The sequence below is a fragment of the Synchiropus splendidus genome, chromosome 2, assembly GCF_027744825.2.
Source record: "Synchiropus splendidus isolate RoL2022-P1 chromosome 2, RoL_Sspl_1.0, whole genome shotgun sequence".
Classification (NCBI taxonomy): domain Eukaryota; kingdom Metazoa; phylum Chordata; class Actinopteri; order Syngnathiformes; family Callionymidae; genus Synchiropus; species Synchiropus splendidus.
The window spans coordinates 28,660,810-28,679,892 of NC_071335.1; the positions used below are offsets into that span (position 1 = coordinate 28,660,810).

Genomic DNA, 19,083 nt, shown 5'->3' on the forward strand with positions numbered 1-19,083 from the left:
TACACACAGGATTAGCAGGTTTCTCAATTCAGACAACACGGTGCACTTAAACCAGCAGAGTGAAAGTAAGGACACGATAACTGGTGCCAAGAAGAGTCGGATCAATCGCTATCAAATGGCAGTCAGAAATGTAGCTTTTCACACTTTCAAATTGAAATGTTCTTGGTTCCTGGATCCTTGTTTAGGCTCTGAAAACATTTTCAGACATTGATCATTTGAAGTGTGTGCTGATGTCATTGGGAGGTGAAGTCAGACTGTGAAAATGCAAGAGGCAAACACGTGACTTCGAGTGTGAAGGAGCCAGACTTTCAGCGAGAAAGAAGCTTTCAGGGAATTCAGAAGTGTGAAAGCCAGACTTCTCCCATGTTGCTCGCAAAGACAGTGTTGTTTTTTTTTTATCAAACGAAAATAACCACATCCCTCATGTAGTTACACCTTTAACCGTAGTAAGTTTTAACCCACTGGATGTTTGCTTCGCCTCACTCTTTCTGCCAAAATACTCTTCTGTGATTATGATTGACTGAAAGGAATGAGGTGTCTGAGATGGGACCCGAGGTCACTGTCTCCTGATGTCAGAGAGCTTTCCAGAATCATTCCAAGCTTTGGAGTGGATGCGAGCACATGACAGCTAACATGAACTGGCTGCATGTTCATAGTTACTGCCCGATTCTCACGTGATTGTTGTTCAAGGCGCCGCTATCTCGCTCTCCTTGTCTTCTTTGCTACGTAAATTATCCATTGTTCCCTTTGTTCTCTCGATGCAGCGGCGTTTCTTTTACCATCATTTTCTAGCTCTGATTCTTTATTATGCTCCCAGCATGCAAGGTCTCGACGCAGCTGAGCAGCTTGTTTGAGACGTTGTTTTCATGCGCCACGACATATTTCAACACTTCCTGCTGCCGCTATTCAAGCCCTGTCTGCTGACTTGTCTTTCCCACTTTCTGTCATTACCTCTCCTCCTGCTTCCCACTTTGCTGTTGCCCTGGACGTGACTTGCTGCAAAGATAGGGATATTGTCCACTCCTTCATCCACACTTGAACGCTATCTCACAAATTCAGCTGCAACAGTTTACACATGGTGCAACTAACAGCGCGAAGGGAACTCAACCTGCGTATGCACGGTCTTATCCCAACCTTTTTTTCTACCACGGTAATCTGTTTATGGCGTGCAGGGGAGAATTCAATTGAAAACAGAGCTGATCTGATGATGCTGCAGATCTGCCTTGCAACACCTGCACTTTTCTGTCATCTCTCCTCAAAGCTCGCTACTTTTTTAATAGTATTGTGTGGCTATAAATAACAGGCGACCCCAGACATTCACTTATTCTCTTCTGGTGTTTATTTTGCAGGATGGATATTACTCTCACCGACCTAAAGAGAAAAGCAAGGTGGACAGCAACAATGAGAATTCCGTCCCTAAGGACTTTGAGAACATAGACAATAGTAACTTTGGCGCCCGGTCGCAGCCTCATCGACAGCCTGCGGGCGCCGGCGGCAGCAAGCAGCGCCAGAATCATCTGCAGGAGAAGCAGCAGCAGCAGCAGCCATCGTGGCGGGACACCTCCCTCAGTCTGAGCCACGGCTCCAATGAAATCCTCCCTGTCGGTCAGCAGCCTCTCGGGTTCGGCAACTTCTCCCGTCTGGGTGTCGCAGGCGGGGTGCGACAGCACCACCGCGGCTCGCAGCGTCAACCGCAGTCACAGCACAGACATCACCATAAGAAGCCTGCGACCACGTCACCACTGGAGGTCACCTACGACCAGCAGCCCAAGTGTGAGATCAGTGGGAAGGAAGCGGTGTCTGCCTTGTCGAGGGCCAAAAGCAAGGAGTGCCGGCAACAGATCGCTGAAGTCTACTGCCGGCACAAGGAAGGGAAGCTGATGCCTGAGAAGGTCACTCGCCGCTGTCCTATTGAGGGTGAGTCTTTCATTTTAACACCTTTTTTTTCCATTTGAACTGATGCCCTCAATCATGCCGCATCGAGACACTTTGTATGCCCTGCTACAGTCCTCTTAACAAGGAAGTCAATGTCTATCAAGCAAGTAAATCTGCTTGATTTAAATGGCCTGTGGTGTTTTTGAAGTTCGAACACGTTGCAGATATACAACCAGCATAATGGTTACACATCCAACCCAAAAACGTAGACAAGAAAAAGAGCCACTATTCTATGTGTCTATGAAAGGTCATCAAATACATGGGCACAATAAACTTTAAAGATCAAAGGTTTGAAGTACAGCTAAGACGTGTTTATCTCATTCTTAGTCTACTACTGGAAATGTGTTTACACAGTGCAATATGATTTGACGTACGAGATATTGTTTTTTAAATTTAGCATCTCTGGTTCATCCCCGACTCCACAACACTCATTGAAAGACAAAATACTGTACAGTACATTCAAGTCCCTTCCAGCTGGTTTTTGGAGGCATCATTGTTTAGAAGACTCTAGACAGAAGCTTGTTGTACGGCAAACTTTAAAGCTGGTAGTCTTTGCGCATAACAATATAAGCATGGACTAGAGGTGAGCAGTTGTTTGCTGCACTTTTGAATTAATTTGGAGCAAAATATAAATAAATAAATGAAATGTTCTTTCAGGGCATATAAACTTACGTATTTAGCGCCCATGAGTTTGAGATCTGTATTGTAATATGTGTATTGTTATTAGGGGTGATGCAAAAATTGTAATTTTAGAGGCATATGAAAATATCAATACTCAAATATCGCGATACTTGATTGTGCAAGAATGAATCAATATTGTTGCTTACATATTGTAATACTTGATTGTGTGTTATTGTCTCAATATTTTAAGTTGCCTCTGTTGATATTTAATACATAGATACTTGGATATGCTTCATTATTTCGTTATTTTCTCGATTAAGGGAGCTGTTCGTTCCTCTGTTGAAATTTAACTGAAAGTTAAACTGGACTTAGTCCATAACAAAACTTCTTTTCTCTCCTAATATTGTTCTAGATTATCAGATTTTTCCTCCTTAAAATGACGGCTCATGTTAACAAATATGGCAATATATTGTTGAAGCTGCAATGTATTGCAAGCCATTTTATCACCACTCCTGTATCGGGATATGTATCGTACCTCAAGATACCTGCCAATACACAGCCCTATTGCGATTGTTGTCTTCCTCTAGTGTTTCCTGTACCAGAATACTGAGAGGCCTCTAAACTACACCACCTCACTGAGCAGGCCAGTGACTGGTTAAACAGCAGTGTATTATATATAATTGTGTTATATTTAATTTTGTTTATTATGTATAAATATATTATATATATTTTATTAGAATATAATTATAAACCTACGGCGCCAATATATTTTGACCAACTGCCAAATGGTGGATATTAAAGGAAGTCCTGTGGTGTTAAATAAAAAATATAAAAACAGAAATAATGTGATGATATTTGGCAAAACATTTTTTTTTTTTTTTTTTACAAAAATGATGAGTCACCAGCAACCATTTATATAATAAAAGAAGGAGAAAAAAAAACCAATATCCGTCAGGCTTCAAGTTCAGTCTGACTTTCACCCTCTTCTCTTCTGCTGATTAATATTCTCATTAAATCTCTATTTTCCTGCTGAGTTATTGGAGAAGACAATCGCCTGGAGGAAATTGAGATACAGCCAGATTGTTTTCTAATTTTCTTTTTCTTGGGGAAGCAGGGTTGAGCTGAAGAGGTTTTTTTCTGCAATTTGTTTGACTTGCGCACAAACAGAGCAAGAAATGAAACACTGTACATCTGGGTTCTGTAAACTAATTCTTCGATGGTAAATGAGGGTTTCGCGTCAGCAGCTGTGCGCGGCGAACATGTGCGAGCAAACAGACGGCGGACTTACGCGGCGTGGACATCAAGCAGCGAGGAGAATGCTGTTACACGTCCTCGCTGATGGGTGGGATCTGACTCAGTAATCTCAAATATACTCTGCGATTAGTTACTTTTAAATATAAGTCTTCATAAGGCGGTCGAACTCATCCACAGCTAAGCTGCTGTCGTCTTACAAAGCATCTCCACATGGAACTCAGACAGTGACAGTTGGATAAGAACTGACAAAAAAGGAAAGCATGTTGTGCCCCAGTGGCCAGCGTGTGCCAACACCCGGCTAAATTAAATCACTTTTCTCTCCCGCTCTCCTTCTGCCCACAGATGTGCTCTCTCTCTCTCTCTCTCTCTCTCTCTCCTCTGGTTAGTTTTAACCTTGTTTGCATAATATTGTCTAATTTGATTTGATCAGCGTTGCGTCCTTGAGGCATTCGGACAGATTAGCAATAGTATGATTGGCATCACTGAACATGTGCAGTTACTCGACTGCCATATGCTAATTCAGCCCATGAGGATTTCACCTTGTCCCCGTGGTGCATGTGCGGTTTTTGTGTATAATGTGAGGCACAAATTGATGTTGTACAGAATGACGTTGAATTCTTTACCTCCTCGAGTCAGATTTGACTCACTACCTCAATGTGATTTCACTGAGAGTATCGAATACATTGTATTATTGTCTGTTTATTTCTATGGTTTTTATTCTATATGCACTGTGGCGGAAATATTTTGTAGTTTTTTTTGGAGTCAATCTATAAGTAAATTAATTGTTCGGTAATTATAAATGAACTTTTCACTTTTGCGGTCTCGATTAATTGCCACGTCTCTACTCCACGATATCAGACAACTCTCCCGTCGCATTTGTGCCACAGCGGAATGAACTGAGTGAACTCTCCTGTCAATCCCTTGTCACGTCTAGAAGTCAGTCGTCTACCGAGGACAAGCTCAAAGTTTCCTGCGAGGAGCAACAGAAGAGACTGTATCTATGTGGAAGTAAAGGGAGTAAAAAACATGGTTACAAAGTCAAATGGGAATATTTAGGCTTCAAACTTAATGTGTGAGGTGAGCACAACGTGGACAAGCCAGTTTGTGGTGACAAAACATGAGCTGGAACACATCAAACACGTGTGCTCATAGGAACCACAACCACTAGAGCAGATGTATGACGTTCAAGTTTTGTTGATTGAACAAAACTTTTGAACTAAACAAAACATTTTGTACAAATGGGGGCTTCTCTTGACATGACAGTTGCTGCGGCACTGAAGATTTCCAGCATTTAGTCAGTCCAACGTTGAGAAACTCTTTACAGATGCAGCTTTACACACCTCACATAACACCATTGGTCGTCAGAAACACCTCCGTGCTGTGGACCTGTTGGCTGTAGCCAGTCAGTCGCGCAGAAGCCACGGTTTTGCTTCCAACCATCATAACATCCGGTTTTGGACATGCTGTTTTGGTGCTTAAAGTTTGACCGCAGAAAACCGAAAATGTGCTTTTGGGAATTTTTTGCCCAAAATTTTAGGTCGCAGAATTTTCAGTTAAACTCTACTAAGGGCAGAAAAGTTTTGATTTAATGTGTCTTCCCAGTTTTTAGTTATATTGAGTGATCTATTTTGTTTTTAACTTTAACTTTGTTATCACAGTATTGTTACATTCTGATACTAACGTAACATGCGCGAAGTGTCGCGTATCGCACGCGTGTCACTCCCATTTCTTCCCAATCCTCAACATTATTTTTCCCTATCACTATTGCTCTACATCAATTTCTGTGCAGAATTTGGTACCGTTTAAGCACTGAACGTATCATTATGGCATAAGACTGTGTTCTGTCAATTTTAGTTTGGGGTTAAATTGTGTATGTGAGATGGTGAGTGACAATGAGAGATTGGCCTCAGAAGATATTTGTAGCTTTTACAACGTACATTTGACAGTGTTTGTAAAAGTGAGGATTAGCATTGGCCCCCACAATTAATTCAACACTGAAAACAGCAGTGAAGAGCTTACAGGTTTAATTCACTCTGTGACAGCGCCAACTGAAATTACTCGTATGTCAAATCAATGTTCCCACTGAAATGAATTCCCAGTAATCCGTCCTGGGCTACTGTCACTTCCGACAAACTCACAAACCGTCAGTCTGTAATTGAAATAGGTTTCCAAAAATTCCACCTGTTTTAATTTTGGTGCACAAATTAGCACACGCATACTGTTTTTTTTAGGCTCCAGAAACCTGGTGTTGTGCTGCCGCTGAAAGACTCCATTCATCCTCTACAGGTCATTTAAGAGTGGCGAACACTAACAGGCTGTGTTTCCTTAAAGAAAGTGCTTTGCATCTGCGTCTGTTGTGAGCACTTAGCTGCTGCTCGCACGTCTTCCTCACTAACACTGAGACGACAGACGGCTGTGAAAATCCATCAATCTTGTCACACTGTTTCAACGGCCTCAGGGTGCAAATAAATCACTTATTGCACATTTAAGGCATTGTAACTCACATTTCCTTCACAAGATGAGATTAGCTTTTGTGCTGATATAAATCAAACACACGGATATGATTCATTTTTGCAAACTTTGTGGATTCCTTCTAGGAGTGCAGATGATTTTAAGACATCTTAAGACGAGATTTGTTGCAAGCCCTTGGGGACAAAAGCCCTACTTTTCGACTGGCTTGTTGAAGGAGGGTAAGTCCCAAAAGTTAGAGCGGATGATGGAGGAGGAGACACGGGTGACGGCAGATGAGAGAGGGGTACTTTTAAAGATTAATGGGGACGGGGAGGATCACAGGGTTTGTGTGTTCTTGACTGAGCAATGGGTCTGCTTTGAGTGGCATTTGCATTTTTTACCAAGTTAGAAAATGTATTTCAAATTACATCTGGTCCCTGTAGGCTTTATGTTTACCCACTTCTGACAATGGTTACGACCAGTTGGTCCGTACTTTCAGTGCTAGTCATGTCGTACCTAGTGTGACCCCCGTCTCTTGCCTCATGTGGCTGTGCCCCCCACTATGTCGAGGGAATAAGTCCAAGACAATGAACGGATGAATGTTGTTGACGGCAGCTGAGCTTCCATGGATGAGCTAACTCAAGGCCTTTTAACATTCAAGGGTTATAAAATCCTGAAAACAAACAGCTCTCCCCGTTTACAACCGATTGTGTCTTGATGAGCACGGTGACCGAAAACAATTTAAATGTCACCGCCTCGAACATTCCTGGGTCATGGAGATGTGGAACGCTGCCTCGAAAAAGAATTCAATTACTGAGGCGGCCGCATTTGTGCGGCAAGAACAGGACTTGATTCATTAATGGGTCGAGTTCCGCCATAATAAATGAGACCGTACGTCACGGGCCTTAAAGTCAGTCAGAGAGGGGCGAGACTGAAGTTGAATTTTCTGAACATGAGTCAGTGGCTTTCAGAATGCTGCAGTGCATCATGGGAGTGTGTGTTGCCAACATGCCACCAATAATAGTCATCGTGAGACGCTGTATCCAACGAGTTCTCCGCAGGCGGCGCATTCTTGTCTTGTTTATTCTGCGTTGTTCCATAGCATGAACTCTTAAGTTTCCTCTTCCATTTTCATATACGAACATTCAAAGCGGTGGGGAAATGATTTCCCTGGAATAAACTGACCATTTATCGGCCATGATTATTTTTATCAGTCATGGACTAAACATGGACTTGGATACTATGCCTCTCCTGCCTGACCACTGTGCTCTGAATGTGATCTGTTAGGCTTATTGGTGTTTTGGGCAGCTTTCACTTAGAAAATGTTTGTTGTTGTTTGTCGATCATTACATTTTTTTTTCATATTGCCCAGCCCTATCAGGGTATGCCCCAGATTTCCCACTTGCTGGTGAATGCTAAAGAGGGGAAGGAAGTCTGGGCCTCTTCACTTTGGCTGCTGCCCCCAAGACTTGCGGAAATACCCCCAAAATCAGAATCAGAAAAACTTTATTATGTTCGTAACATGCTCTGTACTCGACATATCACAATAAATTAAAAAGAAATACTATCATAAAGTGCAAAAAAAAGATATACTGGAGAGCTTTGAAACCATGTGAACAATGTGTATAATGTGCAAGAAAATGCAGTTCAAGAAGAGAAAAGAGAATGGAGTACCATCTCTCACTACTGACTAAGTAGAGTGGTATAAATGTTACATTAGAAACAAGCAGAACCTTTTGTGCACTCCCCGACTTGCTTGGAGCTAGCATAGTTTGCTTCTAAAGGTCGCATACCTGAGGTTTGACCAACGGTGCTTATGTGGTTGTTTTGAAGTGCATCTAATGTATATTGTCTTTTATGTGCGTTTCTGTAATTAAAGATGATTGTTCTTTATGGCATATATACTTTTAAGTGTTAGATAATTTTCATTTTTTATGATTTTGAAAGTATGGGTTTGAAAGCATACTATATTTCAGGAATTGTTTCTTTTCTTTTTTTGCTTTGTCTCACCGACATTCAGAGCCAACGTGAGATACTCTCGAGGGTGAAACATGAACGCACAAAATCATCAGAACACATTATTTTCAGAAAATATGAGCCAGCTATTATGTTTTTTATTCTGTTGGTGATGATGTGGTCTTCGTTGATAAGCTAAGAAATTGTACAATTCGCCACTGTCATGACAAGTGAAGTATTTCTGTAGAGCACCATGCATTTACAAAACAAAGAATACAGCGAGGCTGTTAAGTAAAAATCAAGTTCTAATAAAAGAGGAAACTGTTGTTGGGATTCATTATAATCCCTATTTAATGTGCTGCTGTGTAGCTGTCATATATCTTGTGCAGTGCTGTCTTTGATCGCGAGTTTGTTGCATTCAAGGGACATGGAATTATCATCTTATTGATATTCATTTATGGAATCTGGTGTATCCAGTGTATCTGGACAATAATATTTTCGCACATTTAAATGAGCTCACGGTGGCTACGTCTCTTCGGACGTCTCTTTCACCGGTGTTGAGCAGATTAACTGAATCACAATATATATCCACATGAAAATTAGTTTTGCGGTCAGACAGCCAACATCACACGTTGTCTGCGTGAAGCATTGAACAATTACAAACCACTGAATCTTCTTCCTGACCTCCAATTACCCTCCGTCTAATGTGTCCGGCAGCAGCTTCCCACCTCCAACAACGCCGACGTTCATGATGCCAGGGAGACGAGTGACAAACAACAGCGTGTGACCGGGGTCAAGGAAGCCTCTAACCTGTGGTCAACCTTTAAATAACGCTGCGCTGGACACTCTAATCTCAATGAAAGACGTGAGTTAATGAGAAGGGACAACTGCTGGCCGCATCACGCTGGTCACTTGCTGTTAAATCTGGATAATTAGAGACGCTTACGGGCGACATTTTTGGAACACTGAGGAATTCCTTCAGCATCCTACGACTCTCCAGCACAGACAGACTCTTGGGAACTGTGGTCTGAAATGATAGTCGATAATACCCTTCAGGAGAAACAAACATGTCTGCAAAATAGCTGTCCACAAATGCTCTTGTAATACGCATTTGGTTTCCGCAGGGCAGAATGGAGGATGGACAAAATAAAGTCACATGAGCACAAGATGTGTATGAGAAATACAAAAATCCATCAATCGCATTTTTGCTTTTAGTGAAAGTTTGTTGCTCCTCTCATTATTATTGGGTGTTGCTGTTATGTTTAGAATCAGAATCAACTTTGTTGCCATGGTCAGTGGGGATCCCACCAACTAGGAACGTGCTTTGGAATAAAGTGCTGTCAGTAAAATAAAACAAAATAAAATAAAATAAAGCAGACGCAATGTGTGTGTTAATGTCTTGGTCTGACAAGTCACTTTTTGCTGCCTGCGAGAGCTATAAATGCTTTAGCTGAAATCATATTCAAAATTCATTTAAAATAGATCACCAAGCACGTTGCTATCATCACCTCTGTATGTTCGAGCTTTGACCAGCCAGCAAGTAGATTCTGAGAACCTGATATAGGTTATGGGGGATTCAGTAGGAGGTTGGTTTGTAGAAAAAGGTCTTTGCGTCGGGGAGAAACAAGACTGTTTCTTGTGGTGTGAATCCTATTGTCGCTTTCGTCAACAAAAACTATGATGAAATACTGTCCTCAAGACACAACAAAGAAGATGTTGGTCATGTGGCAACAACTGAGACAACTGAGACCACCTAACTTGAGACAGAGCGGAGACCAGCGCATACAGAGACTGACGGCCCCACACCAAGTTGAGAACAAGACTATGACCTAACTGAATACACTACAGGGTTTCTGCTGCATGTAAACAAGCTTGGTGCCTTGCCACGACTTAGACTAGAGCTGCCACGCCTTTGGAAAAATGGTTGCTTTTTAAGATGAAATTTCTCACGTATTTAAACAAAGTGGAAACATCGAAACAAGCGGAATACATATAAGGAATCATGGGGGAGGGGTCAAAAAGTCCTGCTATTAGTCATATAGATGCACATTCAGCTCTTACGACATGAATCAGGAATGAAATGCTGTCATTGCAACAAGCTAATACTAGTAACATCCGACTTCCGACGGGGATCGGTTCCGACCAACCGGTCCAAAGTCAGACTGGACGTAAGTCGAATGCCATTCAGAATAGCCAAGCGAGGGTTATAGATACTACTGCAGTGGTAGATCGCTGTGTGAGAGTGAGATGCTGGGATACTGTCGTACGCTTTGCCGGGCTGCCAGACATTGAATAAAAAATTTTAAAAAGCATCTGCTCGCCATGGTCATGAGTATGGGTGGACATAAGTCGAGCAGGTCATACATTGGATGTTACTTGTAGTTTGTTTTGTATTCAGTTTATCCTCAGCCTTGGTCCCCCATTACTAATCTTGGCCTTGACTCAGTCTTAGGTTATGTGGTCTTAACTACAGTGCTACTACATATATGGTGCCCTGTTGTTGATGTTTAAAAATGAGGCCAAACAAAGTTATCTGTACCATTATCGGTAGCATTTAGAAATTAGGATTATTGACCACTTCTCTGCTCGAAGGGAGTGCATTACAGATTACATCTACCACGTGGCGTCTCCTCTTGGTGATTCAGGCCTTCCTTTGGAATATCTGGCTGGATTGATACAGTTGGACCTGAAGATTGAGATTTTATCAAGCAGCCTGGCTTGCAGACTCAGTGGAAGCGCCAGTCGGAGTGAGGTGTGCTAAAACTCGGTAGAGAGGCTCCAGACCTTGGTGACTTTGTTTCGGGAGCTAGAGTGAAGATAATGAAGAAATGACTGTTACACACTTTATGCAAATTATTGTTAATATAATCACGGGTTTTTCATTTGATAGCATTTTAGATGCTACGTCTATATTGGCTTAAAAGCGCTGTGCTGATGAATTATTCAAATGTTAATCAAGTTGAAATCTCCTTTGGTGTCATACTTTGCTTACGACAACAATGGCTTTTAATTGGAATACATACAGCGATCATCTGCGTGTCCCTGGCCAATCATGGCGCAGCGCTTTATAGCTCATCAAATATGTATCAGAGCGGATTTGTAATCAAGAATGTCAACAGACCCCAATGTGTCCCTGATTTCCCGTCCAATCTCCCAAAGCTGTGTAAATGAAGTGGCGCTGATAACAGATTCCTGTTTGTTTGTCGATGTTAACTCGGCCGCCTGTGTCATTTAACAGGCAAAGCGAATGCAAACGTCCAGTGGGACGAGGACTCGGGTGAGAACCTTCCGTCGAACCCCGTCAGGATAGCCTTCGTCTTGGTGGTCCACGGGCGAGCGTCCCGCCAGTTCCAGCGTCTCTTTAAAACCATCTACCACTCGTCGCACTACTACTACATTCATGTGGATCAGGTGAGTCGAGTGGATCGAGTGAGTCGGCGCAAAATCATCCAGAAGCACACAAAACTGTCGACCCTTTATTAGATAGGACTGGTAATCGTGATATTACTCTCCGCATCTGAATAGTAAATGCTGTAATAATAACATTGTACACTGCAAGTGCTGCTTCAACACTTCTGTTTTCTTCCGCCGTCTTGGTCTCCCCTCATGTTGTGGCACATTTGTGGCAGTAGCATTAACTGCCATTGCTACAAACTACAAGATTGTTACAAGTAGTGTTGACAGAAACTGACCAAGAAAGGGAGACGTACTGTCCTGGTTTGAAAAATCTTTACTTCCAGATGTGGATTGTTTTTGGTTCAGCAACAGGCCAATAAAAAGTGCCAAGCTAACGTAATGTGCTTAAGCGGGAAATGACCATCAAATGGTCTTGTTTCAATAAAAGTAAATAATATCGCTATAGCAGACGTCTCTTCACGTGTTCAGTCGGGATGTACAACTTTAGGTCAGTGGACGCGTTCTAGTCATGACGCACACTGATGTTTTTCACTTATTTTTGCTGTTTCAGCTAAAAAATATCACAATTCTGAAGGCATGGCGGAAACACTGCGTTCCACCGTGCGGATCTTGTGTCCGTCATTTAATCTGGTTCTGGTTGATTATTTACTTCAACCCCTGTTTTTGTTTTTTTTTCCTGATATATTTTGTTACCACCATAGTATATGTAGTTTACGCCATACAGCACTTTAGTTTAACATTCAATTTAAGATGGACATTTCCTCTTATTTCATGCTCCTGAATGTTTACATAGTGTTTATATGTTTATATAATGTTTCCATGTTCTCATTCTGCAGCGCTCCAACTACCTCCACAGACAGATCCAGGCTTTAGCTGCTCAGTATCCCAATGTAAGGGTGACGCCATGGCGCATGGCCACCATCTGGGGCGGGGCCAGCCTGCTCACCATGTACCTGCGCAGTATGGCCGACCTGTTGGCCATGAGGGACTGGAGTTGGGATTTCTTCATCAACCTCAGTGCTGCCGACTATCCGATCAGGTATGTGCAGCCGAAACGTATTATCGCAGAAAGGCCTTGGAGTTAGCTAGCTGTCTTCTCATATTCTAAATATTCCTTCAACACTTCCCATCCAAGACTGTTCTTCAAGCTCACTGTGCAGTGAGTGGGTTACACCGTGACGTGATGAGAACCTAATTGCCTGGGGTCAATATCTATTGATTTGGGTGGTCACCGTACTGTCGGCTCTGAAAGTCTGCCCCCTGGAAAACGTCCCTTTTAAGCGGCTTTAATAGGTAATTAAAAGCCACAAAGTGGGCATGAACTGGGCTTGAAGTCGTAGAAAAGAATCTCTTTGAACAGGGAATTTTGGGACTTTTTCTTTTTCTGTCTGAGTTCACGCTCCTTGCGGGAGTTCTCGGTCTGCTGGGTTTTTGATGTAACTTCACAGCAACCAATTAAAATGCTCCTATTAAGGAGAGACTTATCTCTCCAACACAGCCGGATGTCCACTAGGTGAATTGAAACAAGCTGTAATGGCCGACGGCTGAAGAAAGGCGGGATCTGATGTCTCCGCTGCTACAATAGAGATGTAAGAAGGCCGATGTATATCTGGTTCATTGACACTTTCTTTTGGGTGTTTACAGGATATCGACGAGCGCGTCCCTCGTGTGTGTGCGTTCCACTGTCTGCTAAAGTGTGTTTCAGCGATTGAGCTGTTGTCTAGTGTTTGTTGGCCATAAGGAATGACTGAATGGTGGTGAGCTTCGAGAATGCTCATTTTTTTATGGAGTGCCAGGAGTGCCAGTATTAAATGATAAAGAAGGGATTGGAAATAGAGACGTTAACTGGAAAGGAAGTGGAAATATATTTGGAAATATGTAAAATTTGACATGAATATAGTCATATATTAGCCTATAAGGACATCAATACATATATAATTCTGGCATTCCATAATTGACCGGAGGAAAAAAGGAAATAGGCTTGTTGGAAATATGTGAGGAGAAAAAGGGGAGTCGCTAAAAGAGCTGTTGGGAATTGACTTGAAAAAATATATGCATTTCCTTATCTATATTCTTATTTCTCGGTGTATTTACATCCTTATAGCCTAATAGACAACTATATTTATGTCAATTACTACGTATTACAAAATATATTTCCACTTTGTTTGCAGTAAATCTCTATATTTCAAATCCCTTTTTTATCATTGAATTCTGGCACTCCTGGCATATCCATGATTTTTGTAACGTCCAGACTGTGATAAAGCTGCCAAAAATGTTTGTATTCACACACACACGTCTAATTTAAAGACAAGGGACTAAATCTGACCATCACGTTGTTTAACAAGGCCCCCTATAGCAAAGGAATCAACCTGGAGCCTCACGTTATTTAAAGGCGATGTGAAGAAAATAAACATTCTTGTCAAAGACCTGCTCATCGACATTCCTAATCGTGGGTGAGTCGGAAGTATATGGGAGCTTATGCATGACCTGTGCAGTTATATTGCCATAGATTGATAGCATTTTTTTGCTGCACAGAAGGTTAAGTTCACAGTCAGTCAAGGGCTGACCTGCGCGCGGGGTGGCTTTTCACTTCTCCCTCAACAGGTCGTCCGATTGTAGCATCGTTCTGTCGGCAGGATGTGGAATGTTTGTGGCTTGGGCGCCTGACTACAGCTGTTGTTATCAGTGGGAGATGAGCCTTATTTCCCCTCTAATTCCCTGATAATGTCTGTCCTGCCGCATGGCTGCCCCTCAATAGCAAACCCGGAGCTGCTCACACCAGTGCGTATCCACTGGGGAGGATGTACTTTGCGAGTGTGCTGTTGTGTTTGTGTGTCTGTCTCAGGATGTGCTACACTTTGCTTGCTTTGTTTGAGATTACTTCTCTCTGTGGCCTCTATCTGTGAAACACATTCACCGTTTTTGACAGTTCAAATGACAAAAAAAACCCTTCAGTTTTCTGCCAAAAGGTCAGTGCATTGTCCAGGTGTTAGTTAATAGCATGTGTATTTGATTTCTATCTGTCCTTCGATACTTGCAGCAATCCATTCAGTGCATGTAAAAACAGCGAAATTTGAATATGTAACTCTCTGAAGGAGAGCTTTATGTGGTGTGAGGTTAAAGAGGCTGCTTAATATATTAGATATTAAATCTGTCTTTTGATCTGCGACACGTTAAGCACCGCAAAGCTCTGATTATGCCCTCAACGGTTGGAGGGGAAACTGCAACATCATTATCAAGTTAATTGCTGGCATATTGTCAAAGGTGCTGAGGGGGTCAGAGGGACGAGGAGTGTGTGAACAGCTTAGGAGGAACACAGGGCTGACAAACTAGAGCCCGTGGACAGTGTGACGTCTCAGGTGCCTAAGAAGAGGCTTGACAGGAATTCCCCAAATATGCTCCTTGTATATGTGTGTGTCTGCACACATTTGTTTATAAGCATGTTGTCTTTGCTGATAAACAAAGTGTGTGTGTGTTTGGGTTCGTGAGGGGAGAACTCCCTCTGTGTCTGTTGCATATCATCTATTTATGGCTCAGGACCTCCGAAGATAACCCCCCCCGGCTGTGAAATCACTCCCACAAGAGGAAGTGACAGTTATATGGTCCCTCCCCCACTCATCCTTGAGCTCCTCGCCACTGCCTCGCTGCTCTTTTGGGAAGGCGAAGCAAACCATCATGAAAGGCAAAGTGGAAATGTTGGAGCCATCGACGGCTTGGAAGCCTGCAGAGCAAAGCTTTTTACCTTTAGCTTGTCGGCGTATGATCAAATAGACTTGTGACACCAGCAGGAGGTCAGCGACATGGTGCTGAGCAAAATCTCTTGAGTGATTTACTGTAATAGTGAAGCATGAACAGATTCTCAGCCATGCTTAGATAAAAAGTGGATTTCTTGAGGGCTGGAATAGTTTTTCTTGCTGCTTGAGTGTGTAATGCTCGATGAATTAGATTCTCTCTGTGAGAGACAGACTGGTGGAAATAACACAACACATAGATTCACCCCCCTAGGTTTATAGATATAGATAATAGCTGTATAGATAGTTTTAGACGAAGGAATGTAAGTATGTGACCAAAAAAAAAAAGTTTTCCAAAGTTCACTTGAGAATTCTTGATCGTAAATTGAAGACTACATGCAAGAAGAGGGCTTCCTTTGTCACTTGAGTGGCTTCCTATAGAGATATTGAGGGGCTCATTCATATGTCAGAGAATAACTGTAGGTTATCCTCAATCGAGACTAGACATGCTGCGATGCCGACAGGACTCCTCCCTACCTTTCAAGTTGCGTTGGACCTACAGTATATTATAATGGAAAAAAAGATGTGGATGCCACCATGTGTCAGTCCATCAACTCCTTCAAAACGTCTGCTTTTGATGACGCAGAGTGTGTCACTTCAAGCTGCGACACGGTCGCTTCCCCTTCTTCCATATGGCCAATTGTCATACATAATCGGAACTCTACATTGACTTCACATTTCTCTGAGAAAACGTCGACATCTCTGCTAGAAAGTACAGCCTGTCAGAGGGTCTCAATGTCAACATGCTTTGGAGGTGATTTCTTTTTGTACTTACTGTTAGCACTTCCTGCTTTGCTTCATCCATGACGGGACAATACGTCTGTCTCTGCCTCTGTGAGAACTGAATGTGATTTTCTCCCACTTCAGGACCAACAACCAGCTGGTGTCCTTCCTGTCCAAATACAGAGACATGAACTTCATCAAGTCCCACGGCAGAGACAACGCCCGGTAAGATACCACTTTTCCAAGCATTACTTTAATCTCCCTTAAACACCAGCACCATCTTCGGATTCTCTCCGGACACGGGTCTCTGCTTCGTCGTCCAGCGGAGTCCCATCAGGGGTTTTGCTAATTAACCTCCTCGTGGAGGTGAGCGAGCCGTGCTGGCCTCTGCTGTGCCCACTTCCTTTCCGTCCGGTCTCCTCCAGGGAAGTGACTTACCAAAAACAAATGCTGGAAATATCTGCCTGCAGAATGAGGCTGTGAGTCAGCATGTGTTTGCTTCAGTTAGAATATTTGGTGTTAATTTAAGCAAACACCAGACCACACAAACATTGTCTGACAGTTAGAGAAAAAAATTTAATACAATTTGATGTTAAAATATTATAACAGTTAAATGAATTATTTGTATATTTTTGTGATGTCACAATATTTTCACATTTCCTCTTTGACTGAATGACTTTTATTTCCTTTTTCTGTTTTCTGTTTGCTCCTTCTTTCTAATATTTTTTTTTTTGTCCATACACATATTTGACAAGCGGAGTGCCCCCTGTAGCCTGTACTTGCTTGCTAAAATATCTGGTGATTTAGTTTCTGCGCATAAAACCTGCATGAATATCTGATCGCCCGGGTCACTGGAGACCAGACTGACCCCAACTTCACTTCTTCCCTCTTACACTTGAAAGGTTAACGCGAGTATCACATCTATAATGCAGACAAGGCGTTTGTGTTTTTATATGGAGACACAGATGTTGTGCAGGGAGAAGCACGTTAGATCAAGTATAAATCCCCTGAGGCTTCACTCTTTGCAAAATAATTTCTTTAATTAAGGTTTCATCATAAGTGTCGGTTTATTGCCTCACTCAGTTCACTTTGTTTTGCAGGTTTATCCGAAAGCAAGGTCTGGATCGTCTCTTTTACGAGTGCGACACCCACATGTGGCGGCTGGGCGATCGTAAAATCCCAGAAGGCATCTCTGTCGATGGCGGCTCAGACTGGTTCCTTCTCAACCGCATGTTTGTGGAGTATGTCATCAACTCCAAGGACGACCTGGTGACCAACATGAAGCGCTTCTACGCCTACACACTGCTTCCTGCAGAGGTATGTCTCCCGATCTGGCTGTCAGCTGTGTGTAAATCTTTGGCGGAATTTCCACTACAGGTCCTCTGTAAATCCCTGCTGCTGAAGTTATGAATATTAAAACCAAAAACATTGTCCAATTTTTGTCTTCTATTCCCAGTCCTTTTTCCACACTGTGCTGGAGAACAGCGCCTACTGTGAAAGCATGGTGGACAACAACCTGCGCATCACGAACTGGAACAGAAAACTGGGCTGCAAGTGCCAGTATAAGCACATCGTCGACTGGTGTGGATGCTCCCCGAATGATTTCAAGCCTGTCGACTTCCACCGCTTTCAGGTAAAAACTTCTTAATTCATGTATTGTTTTTAGATGAGACCTTTGTTCCCTTTACCATATGCATAACACCCTAAAAAAGTAAATTATGATGCAATTGATTGCTAAGTTTCTTCTAAATGTTGAATTATAGAGTTAAATATTTAATTTTTAAATTGTTTTTCATTTGAATTTGGTGATTCGTGATACGTTTTGTCTGGTAAATTCAACATATCTCACTCCAAAGACGTCACATTTTGATGATTTATGTCTATGAGAGGAAGAACCGCTCTCACATCCTAACTTGCTTTTGAACCCCACACGGGAGGGAAAACACCTGTGCATCAACATGCAACACAGTAGGCTGACTTGGGTCTCAACATTGGACGCAGAGGTCCCCCTTTGGAGTCCAGGAAGTCCAGTTGAAGTATAAGTGATCCTGGAATCTTTTCCTCACAATTTTATTCATAATGATTTCTGATCGTAATCTCATCGAACCCGCTTTGCAAAACATTATCTTTCTTTTAGCTTAACTGTTTCATCAATGCAATAGCAAGTAACCAAAATAAAAGTATCTCTTTATTTTTTTGGAAAATACTTCAGTTAAATAGCTGCCTTGCGTCTGAGAGAAGTGCTCTTACTGGCAACCTCTCTTTTATTCTCTTGGTAAAGCTGTAACGTATGGGCTCTGTCTGTGAAGCGTGGGCTGACTGCCGTGCCTGTGATCTCCAGGTGATGCCTCGCAAGCATTTGTTGTCTTGTTGAAGTGCCTGATCTTAGTGTTGCAATGCTTGCACACTGTTTGCTTCGTGTCCAGCTCAGTGTCCCAGGCATTCGGTAAAACCTGAAAAGCCGCCAAACTCTAGACTTTAGTCAAAAGGTAGCTAATAGGATCCCCTTCTCTGCTGCCTTTGTTTTTGCGCTGCGTGTCCAGAGCGGGTGACGTCAGGACGTTGCGCATACTTACAAAATGGCAAGATCGATTTTGGGATCTGAATTTTTATGTGAATCAATTTCATCGCACAAACCCTAATAGTTGAGGAGCCTGACTTGACTGTTCATTTCCTGAGCACATCGCTGTATAACTCGAAAAGCATTTGGCAGCACAGTCAAAATGAATTCATCTCTTCCTTGTCCCAATATCCTGAAAAGTCTCGTAATTACGATTATTTTCTCGCAGAGAGGCAAAGATAACAATCGCGCAACCTCCTTGGTGGCGGTAATTAAATCAGATATAGGGGGTTGATGGCACAAGGGTCACATTTAGCGACTGCTATTATTGTGCCGGAGAGTTGCAGATAAATAATAAGGTGCCACAGCCTCAGT

At 42.4% G+C, this 19,083-nt stretch overlaps 1 protein-coding gene across 1 annotated transcript in view; it reads left to right on the forward strand.

The window, feature by feature from the left end:
* Positions 1-19,083, forward strand: part of LOC128753931 (xylosyltransferase 1-like) — an 83,480-nt gene that overhangs the window by 41,265 nt on the left and 23,132 nt on the right. The window contains exons 2-7 of the mRNA XM_053856150.1: positions 1,350-1,917; positions 11,456-11,628; positions 12,471-12,673; positions 16,293-16,373; positions 17,249-17,465; positions 17,605-17,781. Of these exons, the coding sequence (XP_053712125.1) occupies positions 1,350-1,917; positions 11,456-11,628; positions 12,471-12,673; positions 16,293-16,373; positions 17,249-17,465; positions 17,605-17,781 (1,419 nt within the window). The remainder of the gene's footprint in view (positions 1-1,349; positions 1,918-11,455; positions 11,629-12,470; positions 12,674-16,292; positions 16,374-17,248; positions 17,466-17,604; positions 17,782-19,083) is intronic.